The 20,144-nt window shown below is 44.5% G+C and overlaps 1 protein-coding gene across 1 annotated transcript in view; it reads right to left on the reverse strand.

Moving 5' to 3' along the window:
• Window positions 1-15,977, reverse strand: part of SLTM (SAFB like transcription modulator) — a 147,328-nt gene extending 131,351 nt beyond the window's left edge. Inside the window, exon 1 of the mRNA XM_077474176.1 lies at window positions 15,940-15,977. Coding sequence (XP_077330302.1) covers window positions 15,940-15,945 — 6 coding nt within the window. The 5' untranslated portion in view covers window positions 15,946-15,977. The remainder of the gene's footprint in view (window positions 1-15,939) is intronic.
• Between the last annotated feature and the right edge of the window lie 4,167 nt (window positions 15,978-20,144).

Raw genomic sequence — 20,144 nt, forward strand, 5'->3', positions numbered from 1 at the left:
CACCAACAGTAGCACAGTGGCACAGTGGTTTTCCAGGGTTTGCGATATTCAGCAGATGGAGCATCTTACAGCTGCCCTAGGGGAAAGAGAGGAGGAACACAATACCCGTTGGACACACTGGGACCTGTTCAGTTTCTCAGATGAATACTAAGCCTACATTTAGGTATATTTTTAAGGATAGTTTGGGGCTTTGGGTCGTTGGCCTTGCCAGTAGTCCACAATTACTTCCCCCCCCCACCCACTAGCCTACCGCTGCTCCCCTTTCTTCGTTTCATAGAATTCCCACCATTGACACTACTGGTGTCACCCAGTCCTTTTTCCTAAAAATGAAAAAATACCCTTGGATTGTGGGAATTTATTGGCACCATTCCTGGGAAACTAGGAGAGAGAGCCACTACTGTCAAGAAATATGCTGTTTTGGATTGGTCCGTTAAAGTATAAAAGCTTAGTATCTAACCAAGGGAGAAAAGCCCATTCTATTCGCAAAGGGGCCACCCTTCTTCCCTAATGATCTAACGGAATGGTGTACACAGGTCCTTTAAAGCTAAGCTTTGTGCCGGATAGAAAATCTCCTATACTGTCCTGGTTGAAATGTAAAATTACTCCTCTTACAGAGTCCTATGAATACCATTATTCTTTTGAACTACTACGATGTAATTTAACATTGATGGATACCCCTGTATTGTACACCGATTCAATTGATGTACTATTGTTTAAGTCTACTTATGGACAAAGCTGATAGACATGTCTGATCCATTGCATTTCTGTATAATCCGCATTCCTTAAATAAAGATAAAAAAAAAAAATCACTCAATTCTCCCATTAAATTGGATCAGCCGATACTGTGCGCAGAATACTTAAAAAATGCTCTGCATAGCCACAGCTAGCATTGGGGGGGGGGGGGACAGGGGACTTGGGGGGGGGCAGGTGAAAGTGAAAGTAGGCGGCGGAGGCGTGGCGGCACCCTGCCCGTGTATGAACCTCTTTTGCCGTATTTCTTGATGGTGGCAGGATCCACTTTGATAAGCAATCTGCCTCTGATGCCTGAAAGAACTGTTTGTAACCACAGCAGCCAGGCCTGCATTTACAGGTGCTCCTGAATCACATGATTACTGACTATATTGGAATACGAGGAGGAACTGGGGCAGGCTTCATAATATAGTATTTTTTTTTTTTTCAAAAGGGCACTGGAGGCATAGCTGCAAGGGGTAAATCTATTAGCGATAGGCTGCCCGTCCTTTTATCTCACAATGGGAAGGATCGCCAGCAGCAAAAAGATAAGGGTAGAAACTTGCTGGAAACCTTAGGCTGGCCCAGCATTACTCAAGACTTCATTCAACTGGCAAATGGCCAAAGGCTAGAGGTCAGAAGTCTGGATTGTGACATTCTGTAATAGACTGAAGGTTGTGTTCTGTTTGTGGCAGGTATACATTTACAAGAAATACATTTTTTACACATTTTAATATTTACAAATGTCAACTTTATTTGTTTTTCCTTGTAAGGCTGTTCCTGCCATGGGTCAAGCACATGCAAGGAGGGATGGCAATGCAAACTGGGTACTACATTAGGCAAGAAGTAAGCCCTAGGCTTCAACACCTATGCAAAACCAGAAAGAGCTCCTTGCAAACTAATGTAGGGTGACCAGATGTCCCCGGTTTCAGGGGAGAGTCCCCGGATTGAGGACTCTGTTCTCGGACCAAGTCTGTCCCCGATTTGTCCCTGGATTTGACTTCAACAGGAGCTAGGGCAATTTTCAAAGATAGTGCAGAATAAAAAAAAAACAAATTCTGAATTACACCCCCCACTCCTACTAGCTTAGGGGGGTGTATTTTTTCCATTATCTGTGTCCCTTTCTGATGATGATGTGCTGGTCAGAGTGGATGGACTATTTCTTCAGTTTTCGGCACACGCTCATTCGGCTCCGCTCACATGTTATTCTGCCTTGGCTCAAATCCCAGCCAGCCGCCTGCCTGCCTATCTCCTTGCCTTCCCCGGCAGAGTCATTTTCCTCTGCTCCCCACCCAGTAGCAGCCGGGGCCCGGAGAGTGAGAACTGAGAGGCTGTGAGGCAGGTGGAGGCGGCACTGGGTAGAGAGAGGCAGCTGAGCTCAGCTGACAATGTCCAGCAGCAGGAATAGAGGGGAAGCAGATCCAATCATGGGGCTGCCAGTGCCTTCAAGGCTTCAACACAGGTGTGCTTTGGGGGTGTCTGAATAGACTACATTGCACTGTGTCTGTCTCTCTGGCATAATGGATGGTATCAGAACTCACAGGCAGCAGCACTTATTGGTCAGGAGTTAACAAAATTAGCACCCAGCAGCCATGTTATGTGACACACTGTGACAGAGCCAGCCAGAGCCATGATAGCGTGCCTGCTGCCTGGGAGTTATCATGATGCTGATGATCTTAAAGCGGAGGTCCACCCTAAAATGGACCTCCGCTCATCGGAATCCCCCCCCCCCTCGGCGCCACAATCGGCACCTTTCAGGGGGGAGGGGGGTGCAGTTACCTGGATAATCCAGGTAACTGCACCCACTTCCGGGCTAGCTCTCTGCGGAAAGGGGCGTACGTTACGCCCCTTTCCGCAAGCGCCCGCCCCCTTCAGCAAGTGCCCCGCTGCCTGCTGGGAAACACACAGCTCCCAGAGCCAGCGGGGACCGTCCGGATTGCGCCACGCGGCTCGCGCATGCGCAGTAGGGAGCCGGGAAATGAAGCCGAAAGGCTCCATTTCCTGATTCCCATACCCAAGATGGCGGCGGCACGAGCGAGCGATCGGCTTCGGGTGCCGACATCGCGGGCGCGCTGGACAGGTAAGTGTCACTATTTAAAAGTCAGCAGCTGCAGTATTTGTAGCTGCTGGCTTTTAAAAAAAAAAAAAAACGCGGAGTCCCGGTGGACTCCCGCTTTAACCAGTTGCCAATTGCCTGATAGCTGATTTACTGCTACAGGGGGTTCGCGCTGCACAGGATCACTTATATACGTGATCCTGCATTTCTGGGTATCAGAGCCAATCAGCGGATCCGGCGGATTCGCCTAGTGATCTGCCTATGTAAACAAGGCAGTTCACCAGTCTGTCAGTGTGGAAGACATTGATCCTGTGTTCCTGCAAAGCAGGTACAGGGATCTATGTCTTCCCTTAGTAAAATCACCTCCCCCAAGTGAGAAAACACTTGTTAGGCACACATTTAACCCATTGATTACCCTAGATGTTATCCCCTTCCAAGCCAGTGTCATTAGTACAGTGACGGTACATATTTTTAGCACTGATCTCTGTATAAGTGTCACTGGTTCCCACAAAGTGTCAAAAGTGTCACTAATGCCACGTACACACGAGCGGAATGTCCGACAGAAAAAGTCTGATGGAATATTTTCATCGGATATTCCGATCATGTGTGTTTTCCGACAGAACAAATTCCTATCGGGAAAACTTGACTGTATGCTGTTCGGACGGACCAAGAACTAAGCATGCTCTGAAGCAAGTACGAGACAGAGGCTATTGGCTACTGGCTATTGAACTTCCTTTTTCTAGTCCCGTCATACGTGTTGTACGTCACTGCATTCTAGACCATCGCATTTTGGTGTGATTGTGTGTAGGCAAGACAGTTTCAGCGGAACTCCATCGGAAAAACCTTCGGAGTTTATTCAGATGGGAAAAACATTAGTGTCCGATTTGTCCACTGCAATATCGCAGTCCGGCTATGAGTCACTGATTGCTGCCATTTCTAGTAAAAAAATAATATGTCCCCGGATTTCATTTTAAAAATTTGATCACCTTAAACTAAGGTCACAAGTGCAGACACTTATCTCACAGAGATGATGGTACAAGGAATACCAACTTGCAGGTCAGAGTAGAAAGAGGAATGTCTCGAAGGGTTCTTTCACATGCGGCTGTCCACCTGACAGACTCTGCTTTGCTCAGTGGGAGATCGATCCACTGATCCCTGCTGAGCAGGCAGATGAAAGGTCTGTCTCGCCCCACTGTCTCCTCTGTGGGGAGATCAGGTAAAATTGTCCCATCTGTCCATTTTCATCCAATTTCATCCAATTCAATCCACCAGACAGATGGAAAATAGGTCACTATCCGTTTGGATTTCACGGACAGGATCAGACTGAATATCGGCGGATGTCAGCGCACATGTCACCGCTGACATCTGCAGTTCCATAGAGATGAATGGAGGGTCCGATCAGGTCCGCCTGAAAAATGATAGGCAGACCTGATCAAAAAGGCTGTGTGATAGGGACCGTATGGGTTTAAAAGGCTGTTCCTGAAGCACAAGGAGAACCCGTCTTAATTAAAGGGCAAAAACCTAACATTTGACAATGCTGAAAGCAGGTATAGCGCCAGCTCCTGAAGAGTACACGCTATGTGTTTTGTCATTTAACCTTACCCTTATACCGCAGTTTGGTTTTGGGTTCAATTATTCTTAATTTAGACCTCAGCACCAGTCTAGCTGGACTGCCTGGTGTTCTGCCTGACCACAGGTGGTGCTGTCATCATGGCAGGGTCTAGATTCTATAACATAGTATAGTTGGGTGCATTAAGGTTATTCTCTCTCGGAGCCAGTCCAGTGGGAGTGTCACTCTTGCTGTGCCTTCTGGGTACTTAAGGTGCGGATGTCACGGGTTTTGGGGTTTCGGTCCAGAAGTGTTTTCTGACTGTTTGGTCCTGGTCCACCTGACCAGCCCCCAGGACTGCCATGGCCTGTGGTGCGGATCCACCCGACTTCAAACCTCGGGGCTGGCTAGCCCGAGGTAAATAAACTGAAGGAATGATTCAGAGGTGCTCCGGCTGCAAGATACTGGTACCATACGAGGGTTCTACAAGTTGTTTACAACCTTTCAGTTTTACTAAAGTGTTCTACACCAAGTCTGTGGCAGAGACTTGTATCTGATTTAAACACCTTGTTGGCTGCTAGACCTGGTGAGAGAAGGTCTATCCAATAAGGGTGAGGATCCAGCTGTGAGTGGCTATTCTCTGGATTTCCTGATGTGAGAGATGTGTTTTCTTCATACTGACTTAGCACCAAGAGTACCTGGATTTTTCCTACCTAAACCCTCTAACCCTAAGTTGAGAGACTGTATTTGTTAACTATTTTTGAAAATAAAAATACCTTTAAGTGGATCTGGCATCAGTCTCTACAGTTCTTGGGCCATCTACCTTGGGAAACCCCTAGACACGCACAAGGTGAAGAAGGTAACAGTAAGTCCAATTAAATCAGCAGCTCCTTTGGGGGTCAGTGCTACACAGGGATACATGCTGATGAGAAATTTAGGGAAGGGGGAAAGGTCTTTAACAAGCACTAAAGGAGCTTTAAACCAAACCATCATAATTTCTCTAGTTGGTTTTAATGTGAACTAACAGGGACTCTAAAGTCAGTTTTATTTAGTTTCTAACAGCTTAGAAACACCTGCTGATCGTTTGCTCCCCTAAAAAAATATGGATCCTGTTCCCTTAAAGCTTGTACTGCATAATCTAGCCCTCTTTATCACCTAAAATATCTGGTTGATCCTGCCTGGTTAACACATCTCCCCTGTTAACTGACCACGGTTTATCAAGGCTGCTGTGCCCTGACACACTGTGGTCAATTAACATGCCTCCATCATTCACAGCTCAGAAATCAGGTAGAAATCAGCATTTTTTTTATAAAACGCAGACACTAGAACAAATATTGTTATCTAACAAAGGGGATGGTATAAACATAACATAGTGGCTTAACAACCACTTTAAAGCTGAACTCCAGCTTTTCAATGTACTTTATATAGTACGAACTATGTCCCTCAATAACATGTGTGGCTGCTGGGTGTGTAGCTGAGGCTACATACAGCATACAGCACTGTGTTCCGGGTTGGTGCCAAGACTTCCTGTCTCATACCTGCAGCACAGTAGAGTCTATCCAATTGGTGCTCAGCCACTCACATAAGCGATGTATCCTAGCAATGAATACAAAGAGTCATTGGTTGTGACATCATCAGCCCGAGAATTAATAAAAGGTACAAACCAATTATTTTGGATAAACATACAGACAAATTCAGTTAGCAATTGGCAATTTCTATTTTTCTGCTGACAATTAGTCTACTGTATTCACAAATACATTAGAAGAGAAGTTTAGGTATCCAAAAAAATAAACAATCATACTCACCTAACTGGCTGCAGTACCAATACCAGCTGCAGCTATCCACTGCTGCCTTTACACCGAGAACTGATCGATTAAAGACGGCTGATCCCAGTATCCAGTCTGCAGAGAGCCCGTGATTGTCAGTCACTGGCTCTCTGCTCTGACCCTTGGACCCTCTGACCCTCACTGGAGCACCAGATTGTGGAGGGGGCATGAGAGGCTGGCTCAGTCTCCCAGCAGCTTGCTGAGAGGCTGAGTCAGCTGCCGGTCCTGGCATCTGGGTGAATCCTGACTGTAAAGTCGGGATCGATCCAACACCTGAAAACCAGTTGTGATGGGTCATAGGAATGCAGAACTAAGTGCAAAATAGCTTAGGTCATGCTTGTTCTGTAAGTCATTTGTAAAAAAAAAAAAAAAATGCCATGCTTCGAAATAAAAAGTTAATTTTAGGGTCAGTTACAAATGGTAAAAAGTCTAGAATAAAATGTTATCCATAGTAGCACTAGGGGGTCTATTTACAGAAAAAAATGCTGTGCAAATGTCTCCAGCATTTGTACAGCCGTCAGGAATAATCCCTGTAATTTTTTAAATATGTTAATATCCTATGACTTTCAGCTGTATCTACAGTAGATCAACTGCCCATAATGCAGTCTATTCCTAAAATGCTCTAATAAAGAAAATATAGCATTATGGCCAGTAGATGATGCTGAAGATCATAGGAAGTAAACATATTACACAAACAGCAGGGATCATTGCTGACAGCTGTGAACATGCTTGAGACATTTACACAGCAATTTTTTTTTAATAGATCCATTTTTATTTTAACATGAATACTGATCAAACAAGATAATCAATTGCATATCAGATAAAATATTTTTCAAAAGAATTGCCAAGAGAAAGAATAGTTTGTAACATAAAAAATATTATTATTATCTTCAGTCACAGCATACAGTTTCATTTTATATTCATATTATATCTGAATCATATTATACTGTATATTTGAATATATAATATTAGCATTGTAATAACAATACAAAGAACAGTAATTTTTGACAATCCAATATAAGCTTACTAGAAATATCTCTTTATATGTTGTACACGCTGTCTGGCTGCTTGCTACCCCTTTCCGCAACTTCTTGGATTCCCTGCATGATTTTCAGCTTCTTTTTTAATGTCTACTTGCAATTTCTAAGGACTATACTGTATACTGTATCCAGGGGCAGCGCGTCCATTAGGGGTGCCTGGACGCCGCCCCCCTCTCCTCCCCCTATATGCAGTAGATAGATTCATGCATAGCATAAATCTATCCAGGGCCGCCCCCTATTCATGTGTCCGACCCTTTTCGGGTCACTGGGCATATGAATTAGAGCAGCCAGTTTTTTTTTTTTTTTTTTTAAGAACCTGATTAGAGCCATGGGCTCAAATAGGCTTCAAAATAGGGTATAGGGTATAGGGTATGAAACCTGTTTCCCGATTGGCCAAAACATCGGGCGATCCTATTGGATGCCTAGCGCCGGGAGGAGAGAGGAGTCACAGCGGAAGCTGCTCCAGGAGAGGACAGGTTTCTCCGAGCCCGTCATGCTCTTACCACCTGCATCCAGAGTAAGGACAGGTGGTGGTGGGGAGGGGGACTCTGTGCTAGTGCCTCGAGAGGGGAGTAGTGCTACTCCACTGGCAGCTGGGGGGGGTGGGTTGTTGTTTGCTGCCAAACTTGTTACGGCAGACAGACTTTTAGTTCCCAATAGAATACAAGTGCAATAATCAGAGAAATAGTAGTCCATTGCCAGTTCCTCCAGCTAAGCTCTGCAACAGATAGCCCGTACAGTGGTATGGGCAGAGAGCTAGAGAAGTGTGTGCATGAGCCTGGCATACTTTGCAGGATCCTGTGAAAAAAAATATAATGTGCACTTATTATTTTTATTAAAAGGTATACTTAGCCTTTAAGTGATGACAAAGTTATCACTAAGCTCATACAATAGCTGAAATATGAATATTGCCTTGGTTCATAGGGGATATACAGAATACGGATGTGGGCTAAGCATGTTTTTGATAATTACCAGTAATTATCAGAACTATGGAGCTAGATCTCAAATCCATAGCACTGTTCCAACCTGTGCCTTTGCAGACGCCCAGGGTGCTGGCTCAAAAGGCCCATCTCTGCTCACCACTAAGGATGAGCCGAACACCCCCCTGTTTGGTTCGCACCAGAACCTGCGAACAGACCTAAACTTTGTGTGAACTTTAGAACCCTATTAAAGTCTATGGGACTCGAACGTTCAAAATCTAAAGTGCTAATTTTAAAGGCTAATATGCAAGTTACTGTCCTAAAAAGTGTTTGGGGACCTGGGTCCTGCCCCAGGGGACATGGATCAATGCAAAAAAAAGTTTTAAAAACGGCTGCTTTTTCAGGAGCAGTGATTTTAATAATAATTAAAGTGAAACAATAAAAGTGTAATATTCCTTTAAATTTCATACCTGGGGGGTGTCTATAGTATGCCTGTGAAGGGGCGCATGTTTCCCGTGCTTAGAACTGTCCCTGCACAAAGTGTAATTTCTGCAGGAAGAAAAGTCTTTTAAAATCACTCGTGGCTACAATGAATTGTCGGCTCCGTAATACAGAGAACACTCAATGAGTGTTCTCTGTATTACGGGAGCCGACAATTCATTGTCAGATCACCTTGAGGCGAGGTGACAGATGCACACCATAGGGATCAGGAGTGCACCGCAAGGTTGTGGACCCTAAGGCTGACTGCTGCGGACGGAGACAGATCCCACCGAGGTTAGAGTGTAAGATTCCCTGGGGCGCAGAGTCTAAGAGCCAGCAGGTGTTCACCAGAGCCTCTAGTGGTGAGGATGGACTTGGCTGCAACTGGCTCCAGGTCGCGACCCCCAGGGTCCCCCAGCTCGCACCCACAGTAGGCAACAGGAGGATAGGGATAGTGAGGGATAAAGCCAAGGTCGGGGCCACAAGCAGACAGGAATAGTCAGGGACACGCCAATAGGTCAGGATCACAGGCAAACAGGGATAGTTAAGGACATGCCAAAGTCGGTAACGGAACAAGAGAAGAGCACACGGCAGGTAACAGGAAGCTAAACACACAAAGGAATACACAATGGTTGATCAGCAGGGTTGGCCTGCAGTGCACAGGTTAATATAGAGTTCTCTGATAGGAGCTAGGGTGGAGTCATGCCAGAGGATGGATTACAAAAGCAGTCAGGTGAGGGTCAGCTGCTCTCTAGAGATGAACACATGGAAACAGGTAAGCAGACAAACTCTATTGCATAACCATGACATTCATTCATTGATAAAATAAAATAAAAAAGCGTGGGGTTCCCCTAAATTCAATTACCACGCCCTTCAGGTCTGGTATGGATATTAAGGGGAACCCCGCATCAAATTTAAAAATAAATTGATGTGGGGGTCCCCCTAAAAATCCATACCAGACCCTTTATCCGAGCACGCAACCTGGCAGGTCGCAGGAAAAGAGGGGGGAAGGAGAGAGCGCCCCCCTTCCTGAACCGTACCAGGCCACATGCCCTCAACATTGGGAGGATGCTTTGGGGGTCTGTGACCCCTCAAAGCACCATGTCCCCATGTTGATGGGGACAAGGGCCTTATCCCCACAACCCTGGCTGGTGGTTGTGGGGGTCTGCGGGCAGGGGGCTTAACAGGCAGGGGGCTTGTCCCCAGATCCCGCCCCCCTCTGATGTAACGCAGGTTTCCGTTACATCAGAGGGGGGCGGGGTCACCCATACGTCATTGGGGAACCCCTGGCTTCCCTCACTAGCGTCAGAGGGGGCGGGGTCAGGTGACGGGTGGCACCGCCCTCCTAATATAAGAAATGTCAGGCACTGGGATCCCCGCAGTGTCTCCTCAGTGGAGACAGAAGATGGATGCATGGATGGACTGCGCTGGACTGAAAATCACCCGTCGCTGGATCACCCGTCTTTGTTAAATGGTAGGGGTACATTTGTACCCCCTTACCATTTCAAACAAGGGAGGGGCAGGATCTGGGGGTCCCCTTGTTAAAGGGGGCTTCTAGATTCTGAAAAGCCCCCTTCCCGCAGACCCCCACAACCACTGGCCAGGGTTGTGGGCATGAGGCCCTTGTCCCCATCAACATGGGGACATGGTGCTTTGAGGGGTCACAGACCCCCAAAGCATCCTCCCAATGTTGAGGGCATGTGGCCTGGTACGGTTAGGAGGGGGGCGCTCTCTCGTCCCCCCTCTTTTCCTGCAGCCTGCCAGGTTGCGTGCTCGGATAAAGGGTCTGGTATGTATTTTTGGGGGGACCCCCACGTCAATTTTTTTTTATTTGACGCGGGGTTTCCCTTAATGTCCATACCAGACCTGAAGGGCCTGGTAATTGAATTTAGGGGAACCCCACGCTTTTTTTTTTTATCAATGAATGAATTGTCAGCTCCCGTAATACAGAGAACACTCTTTGAGTGTTCTCTGTATTACGGGAGCCGACAATTCATTATAGCTGATTTTAAAATAATTTTTTTCCTGCAGAAATGACACTTTGTGCAGGGACAGTTCTAAGCACGGGAAACATGCGCCCCTTCACAGGCATACTATAGACACTCCCCAGATACGAATTTTAAAGGAATATTACACTTTTATTGTTTCACTTTAATCATTATTAAAATCACTGCTCCTGAAAAAACTGCCTTTTTTAAAACTTTCTTTTGCATTGATCCATATCCCCTGGAGCAGGACCCAGACACTTTTTAGGACAGTAACTTGCATATTAGCCTTTAAAATTAGCACTTTAGATTTCTCCCATAGACTTGTATAGGGTGTTCCGGCTTTTCGAATTTGCCGCGAACAGCCCAAATTGTTCACTGTTCGCTGAACAGGCGAACAGGCAATGTTCGAGTTGAACATGAGTTCGACTCGAACTCGAAGCTCATCCCTACTCCCCACTGAAAGATATTGATGAATGAAATCTTTTCAGGAATGGGTTTACAGTCTGGCTCTCAGATCTGTAGCTTTTATTTCTGGTGTCCACCAGCGGGTGTCACCCAGTAGCTCTTAGTAATTAGTCACCACCTGTGGCTGGTTGCTGGGAGGGTATTTAACCACTTTTGCGACACGGCACCCATCTTTTGCGACACGACACTGCAGTACTTTAACTGACAATTGCATGGTCGTGCGAGGCTGTACCAAAATAAAATCTATATTATCCCTTTCCCACAAATAGAACTTACTTTTGGTGATATTTGATTACCACTGGAGTTTTTATTTTTGCGCTATTAACAAAAAAGGCACACAATTTAAAAAAAATGAAATAATATTTACTTTCTAGTATAAATGTCCAATATACAATACAAGTCCAATAAATTAAAACAAAAATCGAATTTCTTTATAAATTTAGGCCAATATGTATTGTGCTAGATATTTTTGGTAAAAAAAAAAAAATCACAATAATCATATATTGATTGGTTTGCACAAAAGTTATAGCGTCTACAAACTTATTTATTTTATTTTTTTATACTAGTAATGGCGGCGATCAGCAACTTATAGTGTGACTGCGATATTGCAGCAGACAGTTCGACCCTAACTAACACTTTTTACACTTTGCAGGAACCAGTGACACTAATACAGTGATCAGTGCTAAAAATATGCACTGTCACTGTACTAATGGCTGGGAAGGGTTAAACATTTACGGCGATCAGAGGGCTAACTTTGTACCTAGCCAGTGTTTTTGTGCACTTTGTTAGGTGCTTTTACTAAGTAAAGAGATAGATTTTATTCCCACAACATCCATCACTACCCCCCTGTCAGAACGGAGCTCTGCTTTGTTTACATAGGCAGAGCCTCATTCTGTGTCTTTGCTGGACAATCGGCACCCCCTGCAGGTTGAAATGTAGAATCAAGTATATATATACGTGATTCTGCACAGGAGAGATGCCCTGTAGCAGTAAATCTGCTATGGGCCGGGCAGTCACTAACTGGTTAATCCATCCTGTGCTACTCCCCCTTGTCTTAGTGTTCTGCCCATGTGCCCCTGATCTGTGAATCATGTACTCATACTGTGTTCCTGGTCCTGTTCCTGATCCTTGCCTGCCTGCTTGTCCCTGCTCTCGTGTACCCTCTCCCCGTCCTGGCTTGCTTCTTGCTTCCTCTGCCTGATCTCCTGTGCATGACCCCTACTCTGACATTGACTATGCTCAGTCTGTATATAGGTATTTAAATGGTTTGGGTAGTTGTTCATTGTTAGCACTTACCCTCATTTGATTCACTGGTTTTGGTTTATGGGGCTTGGTATATTGCAGGTACCTTTATACAATTGTCTATTTATTGTATATTTAATAAATCAAATTATTGTATAAGATACTTGCACCTGGCTTGCTCTGTGAAAGTGCACACATTTCTGGTCAAGGCAAGCCTGTTTCACAGGATACCAGCATTCTGTATCTGTGATAAAGCTGCACTCCAAAATTCACTTCTCCAAGAAATTTAAAGTGATTGTAAAGTCTATTTAAAAAAAAAAACAAATAACATAGGCCCCTTTCACACTGTCTGACCGTTCAGGTCCGCCTGTCAGTTTTGACGACAGACCTAAAGGGGCGCTCCATGCTGGTCTATGGAGCGACAGATGTCAGCGGACATGTCCGCTGACATCCGACCCGGTCTGATCCGCCAAAAGCAGACGGATGGCCCTACGTCCGGATCCGTCGCTGGCGGATCGGATCAGGTGAGAGCTGATGAAAACGGACATGCTGTCCGTTTTCATCCGATCCCTCCATAGAATCCAGTGGCGCTTGACAAGCCCCTCCCCGCTAAGTGAGCAGAGAGGGACTTGTTATACGCCGGCTCAGCGGAGATCAACTGAGAGATCTCCCGCTGAGCCGGAAGACAGAGACGGTCTCCGTGAAAGCGGATCCATTTAGTCTGAATGAGGCATTATACTTACCTGCTCTGTTGTAGTGGATTTGCACAGAGCAGCCCAGATTCTTCTCTTCTCCGGTCCCTCTTCACTGCTGCTGGCCCCTCCTTCCTGTCGCGTGCCCCCACAGCAAGTAGCTTGTTATGGGGGCACCCGGGCCGAGCTGCAGCTCCGTGTTTCCATTCAGACATGGAGCTTCAGTTCTGCCCCACCCCTCTCTCTCCTGTGTGGCTAATTGACTTTGTTTGCCAGCCGCTGGAGCCAGTGGGGCCGCTGCTTTGTCTCAGCCATTCAGTAGGGACTTATGGACATCGCTGGACAGAGATTGGGCTCAGGTAAGGAATAGAGGGTGCTGAGGAGGCTGATGCACACAGAAGGCTTTTTACCATAAGGCATATAATGAATTAAGATAAAAATAAACGTCTGACTTTATAACGCCTTTAATTGTCTGTTAGCAAGACAGCTGCATCCATAATGTCCCTACCCAGGGACTGCCTCTGCTTGATGCATTTCACCATCACAATCAAGCCCGGTGAAACTCCTTAAAGATGGGTGATCCCTGGGTGGGAACACTATGGATACAGTTGTATTGCTGACAGACAATTAAAAGTGTTTGGCAGGGCCGTCTTTAATATTGACTGGACCCTGGGCAAACATTTTCTTGGGCCCCCTCTTCCATGCAAATTCACTCTCCACATGCTTTGAGACATACAATAAATAGCAGCTAGACTCAAAATCAGTTTACTGAATCAGATCAGGCAGCGATTACGATTGGTTGCCAGAGGTTACAGTGTACCAGTTTAGCTCACTGACTGGCTGCTAGAGGTTACAGAACACATTATGGCTCACTGTTATTTTCTAGAGGTTACAGCACATGACTTCTGCTTATTGATTGGTTGCTATAGATTACTGTACATCAATACTGCCCACTGATTGAATGCTAGAGGTTACTGAATAATACTAATACGAATAATAACCCTTTCATGACTAAGCCTATTTTTGACATTTGGTGTTTACAAGTTAAAATCCATATTTTTTGCTATAAAATTACTTGGAACCCCCAAACATTATATATATAGATTTTTTAGCAGAGACTCTAGAGAATAAAATGGCAATTGTTGCAATATTTTATGTCACACGGTATTTGTGTAGCGGTGTTTTAAACGCAACTTTTTGGGAAAAGGGACACTTTCATGAATTTAAAAAAAATTAAACAGTAAAATGAACCCAATTTTTTTGCATAATGTGAAAGATAATGTTGCGCCGAGTAAATAGATGACAAACATGTCACACTTTATAATTGCACGCAGTGGTGTAATGACGACAAACTACGGTACCTAAAAATCTCAGTAGGCAATGCTTTAAAAAAAAAAATCTGGTTACCAGGTTAGAGTTACAGAGGAGGTCTAGTGCTAGAATTATTGCTCTCGCTCTGAGGATCACGGCGATACCTCACATGTGTGATTTGAACACCGTTTACATATGCGGGTGAGACTTCCGTATGCGTTTTCTTTGCTGAGTGATCTCGCCGTGACGGGGGAGCTTTAAAAATGTTTTTTTCTTATTTATTTTAAAATGAATAAATTGTTAAAAAAAATTATGATGACTTTTATTGCTGTCACAAGGAATGTAAACATCCCTTGTGACAGTAATAGGTGGTGACAGGTACTCTTTTAGACCCCCGATCCCTCCTTTGCACTTCAAAGTATTCAGACCGCCGTTTTTGGCGATTCTGAATACTGTATTTTTTTTAAAACAGGCGCCATTATTGGCAGCCAAGTAAACGGGAAGTGATGTCATGACATTGCTTCCATGTTTACGATTAGGAGACTGGAATGAAGCCGCTTACGGCTTCAGTCCAGTCTGTCCCTAGCCGCCAGAAGCAGCGGATGTTCGATCGGGCCTCACGATTGAACGGGAGCCCTGGTAAGAGCAACGCGAGGCGGCGGGAGGGGGAATGTCCCCTCCCGCTCCTCTGGCATAACAGCCGAGTGGCTTTTAGCCGCATCGGTTGTTATGGCTGGAATGCCGATTGCCAGCTCTGAAAAACAGTGCCGGGATGATGCCTGCAGGTGTGGGCATCATCCCGGTATAACCCCCGAAAGCCGAGTACGCACATCTGCGTACGCTCGGCGGGAAGGGGATAATAATCTATACCGCTCACTAATTGGTTGTTAGGGGTTACTGCACATTACTGCTGCTCACTGATTGGTTGCAAGAGGTTAGTGCACAGCATTACTGCTCACTGATTGGTTGCTAAAGGTTACCAAAATTCAGGGTGCTTCGGCACTATGTTATTTTGAAGAAGGGTTACACCTCCAATTTGCTTACTTTTGTAGAACATGATGTTAGGCTTAATGAACACAATTGTAGGCATGCCCCTTTACCTCCCCAGTGGGCAGCATTCAGTATAGGTGATGGTGGATGTGACTTCAGGGGAAAATTATATACATATGAATGCCAACTCTATTTAAATATCAATGCCGTGGTCCACAAATATTTACATATTAATGCTGACACTATTTACATATCAATGCCGGTTATTTACATGTAAACACAGGGTCTGCAGGTGAGTCATCTGTACATGGTAATAGGGCAGAGCTGGGCAGCAGAAGCAGAAGTTTACATTGAGATATCGGGACACAGCATGGGACTACAACTTCAAGGGATAAGGGAATTTAAACTGGAATAGTTGGCAAGTATGAGGCAGCTGCTTTGGGCCCCACTACAATGATGGGGCCCAGGGCAGCTGCCCATTTTGCCCAGCCTTAAAAGGGGTCCTGTTGTTTGGAAGAGTGAATATTGGAGTGCAGCTTTCATTCCCCAATATCTTGTGGAGTTAGACCTGCTCAGTTAGTAATCTATAGGTAGAAAGGTAAACGGATTTGGAAAAATCTAGACTAGTTTTTATACAACATTGATGCTCACCAACATCTCTATGTGTGTGTTTATACTTCAGCCACTTTACATGAATTGCATAGTCTGATTTTTCTTTTGCCTTAAAATTCTGCTGGCAGCATTATCTGTTGAGGAAAGAAATGAAAGCAGATGTGTTAGTGCAAGTAGGAAATTGAAATATACTTATCTCAGATGATTTGATTTGGAATGCAATATCATAAAGCTGTTATGAAAACTGTATTTATGACAGTTCTAGAAACAACTTTAATTTTCTTTTCAGCTGTCAGATACTCATTAGAGGAACGGCATTATATCATACTACATGGTATGCTCCATCTATTATTTCCAAGCTTGTTTATGTTCATAGTGAGTTGACAGTTTATTCCATAATTTTGTAAGATGGGTAAGATGGTTGCTGTTTAACTCCTGCAATAAAATCAGGATGGCAGTCTGCTTTACTCTCTGCTACATGTTTTCTTTAAATGAATCCTATTTACGAGCTTGTATTTCATTTCTGTACAAAAATCTGCAGTACATCCATATACTTTATTTTGCAAACATATCGTTAGCATTGCTAGTGTATCTCTCAGTTCACATTCTCAGTATCAGCAGGATGGCAGAATGTGGCATTTGCAGTGCTAGAGTGGCAAATGCAGCTCCAGGATATACTTGCGAGAGTTTAGTGCTTGGGCCATACATACTGTATGTGTCAACATTCAAACACAAATTTCCAATGACACCTATTTTGCTGTCCATCCTGCAACCAGTCTTCTGGGCCATGATCCTTGGGTGAAAACTACCCTAAACGTAAGTGCCCTTAGGTGCACTGTCCAGCCTCGTCCATCAGCAGCTGTCAGCCCTTCCTAGTCTGGATGGTGCACCTGTGCCCTCTACCTGCAGCTAAAAGCGAAAGTCTCATACACTGGTGCTAAACACCCAGTGTACCTAATATGGAACTAAAGCCTTGGATTTACTGTAACTGTTTCCCAAAACATTTACATTAACTCTGGGTTCACACTGATGCGATGCGGGAACCAGTGTGATTACACACTGGCTCCTGCATCGCTCCTCTCCCGCAGGCAGTTTACACTGCCTTGTGCGAACCGCTGTGAGTGTCATTAAATGACACCCCCAGTTTAGTTCACAGATCGCAGTGCAAACTGTGAACTCACACAGGAATCGGATCGCATAGGTGAGAACACCCATACGCTGGGAAAAACTAGTCCGTGCATTATTTTCTTTGCGAATCCAGTGCGAGTTCAGCCATACAACTGTAGAGATCACGCTAGTGTGAACCCCGGCTCAAGGCATGTTGTGAATGTTAACTGTCACAGTTAAGTTACATTAAGTTAAAAATATTTAAAGCGGTGGTAAACCCAGTGAAAAAAAAAGAAAAAAAACTTTTCCCCTGCAAGGCAATGTCATAATGTACTAGTATGCATTGCATACTAGCACATTATGTGAAACTTTCCTTAAAACAAAGCCCTCCAGCTGCGCCTTGTCACCACTGACAGGGCTACTGTTTTCACCCAGTCATCCTTTCCGGGGTTGCGGGCTCCAGTCCTTCGAATGGAAGATCTGTAATGACGTCACTGTTTATGGCACAGGGCTCTAAAGGAACGGCAACAGGCCGTTCCTTCACAGTGCGTGTGCCGGGGTGACATTACCGATGGCTTCACAAGTAATTATCTCCTTGACGGTGCATGTTTAGGAGTTATACACAGTACCTACAGGTAAGCCTTTTTACAGTATAGGCTTACCTGTAGGTTAAACATAATCAAAGGCCTTTACTTTCACTTTAAAGCTGATCTCCATGTTTTATACAAAAATTACACTTAGTGCTTTTAATTGAGATAATTACACACTATGGGGTGTATGCTTTGTTCATACAGGAATATACATACAGTTCATACAGTTTCAAGTTCTAGTGTCTGCACCCTGCCACTTGTATCCTTTCCAGTGCCCCTGCAGACCCTGTCTCGACTTCAAGAGGTACTTCGACAGGACATGTGCAAGAGGCCACTCTCGTCATCTTCGGCTCTGCATACAAGTATGTGAAATTAAGTCTGTAACACATCTCAGAAATCACTTTAAATATTCCATATATGACCAAGTCCTTGGTATCACTCCAGAAGTACACTGGATGGAGTTCATATACTATAATAAATTTACACTGTCAACTAAACTTACAGGGTTTCCTCTCCCATACGGGGTTATATCAATGTTTATCCAAGAGAATTAGTCCTTGAAAGGCCCACCCTCGAAGTTCTGGCATTTCTGCAATTCTCAATGCCTTACTTTTAGTCCAGTTTCAAAAGTAGTATTGTTAGTCTATGCTCAAGGTCCCTGGTGCATATACTGACGTCTTCTCCAAACACCTGACACCTTGCCTCCTCACCACTTCTTTAACTGCTCTATTAATTCCAGGGTCTACATCCCCTTTAGGAAAAACATACCCACTTTTGATGCGAAAGACACAGCCCATGACCAAATATACTGTATAATAAAAACATTTTAACAAATGGTTTATATAGAATTTCACCTCTTTGGTCTGAGACAGTTTTTAATTTGTTGCGATAAATGATGAAACCTTAAGACTGTGCATAGACTACCAAAAGGTTAGGATACCAAGCGCTGGTATCTTGCAAATGCAATTGTGACCATAGCTGTGTAGCTGTACAAAGGAGAAGTGTAGTTAAAATTTCTTGGAACACAGTTAAACACCTTTAGCTCAAGCCAGTTCTTTTGAAACCACTGCCAAGATCAATTCTGTATCCTTTAAGTTACATATTTTAATTAGGGATGAGCCGAACACCCCCCGGTTCGGTTCGCACCAGAACTTTCGAACGGACCCCAAATTCGTACGAACGTTAGAACCCCATTGAAGTCTATGGGACTCGAACGTTCAAAATTAAAAGTGCTTATTTTAACGGCTAATATGCAAGATACTGTCCTAAAAAGGGTTTGGGGACCTGGCTCCTGCCCCAGGGGACATGGGTCAATGCCTAAAATGTTTTTAAAAATGTCCATTTTGGCGGGAGCACTGATTTTAATGACGATTAAAGTGAAAAAAAAAGTGAAATATTCATTTAAATATGGTGCCTGGGGGGTGTCTGTAGTATGCCTGTGAAGTGCCACGTGTTTCCCGTGTTTAGAACAGTCCCTGCACAAAATGACATTAAACGGAAATAACACAATTTAAAACTGCTTGCGGTTTTAATGTTATATCTGGTTCCTGCAATATGGTTGAAAATCATTGAGAAAATTGGCATGGGTAGCCCTCCCTGCCCATTACCAGCCTATTTGGGTCTTGTACGCATATTAAGGGGAACCCTTTACCCATATTAAAAAAAGGAAATGCGTGTGGCCCCCGGGCCCTATATACTCAGAACAGCAGTATACAGGCGGTGCAAACAAGACAGGGACTGTGTAGGTTTGTTGTGTTAAGTTGAATCTGTTTGTAATTTTCAACTGGTACATTTTTAAAGTGTAGCTCCAGTCAAAAAAACTATTTTTAAGCTTTTTGGAAAACATAGGGAAGGGTTATCACCCCTGTATAATTTGTTTTGTCGTCCATCTTTTTTCATCTCACTTGCTGTTGTCTCCTTCCGTTTGCAAGTAGGAGATGTTTGTAAGTTGGATGTTTGAAAGTAGGGGCCTGCCCTATATGCTCTGCAGAAATGGCGGAACAAGGTGTTGGTTTTGCCACAACATTGTAAGCCCTCAAAGTGACTCTTGGTGGGCGCTGGAGCGCCCTGCTGTGAACGATTATATCAAGAATTGTAATTACATGCCATTGTTGAACAGTGGTAGAAAAATTGACCTTTGGTGGTTGTGGTGCTGGTGCCACAACACTATAAGTCCTCACAGTTACTCTGGGTGGGCACAGGAACGGGCCCTCCTTTGAAATATTATATCAAGAATTGTAATTACTAGTCCCTATTAAACAGGGGCAGAAAAATTGGGCCTTAGGCACTGGTGCTGGTGCCACCACACTGCAACCTCTCCCATATACTCTAGTTTTATTGCAGGAATTAGCCCTGCTGCAAAGCATTGCATCAAAAATTGTAATTAAACGCCCCTGTTAAACAGGGGCAGAAAAATTGGGCCTTAGGCACTGGTGCTGGTGCCACCACACTGCAACCTCTTCCATATACTCTAGTTTTATTGCAGGAATTAGCCCTGCTGCAAAGCATTGCATCAAAAATTGTAATTAAACGCCCCTGTTAAAAAGG

Source organism: Lithobates pipiens, unplaced genomic scaffold (genome assembly GCF_037356315.1).
Source record: "Lithobates pipiens isolate NorthernLeopardFrog02 unplaced genomic scaffold, aLitPip1_a1.2 Scaffold_8, whole genome shotgun sequence".
Classification (NCBI taxonomy): Eukaryota; Metazoa; Chordata; class Amphibia; order Anura; family Ranidae; genus Lithobates; species Lithobates pipiens.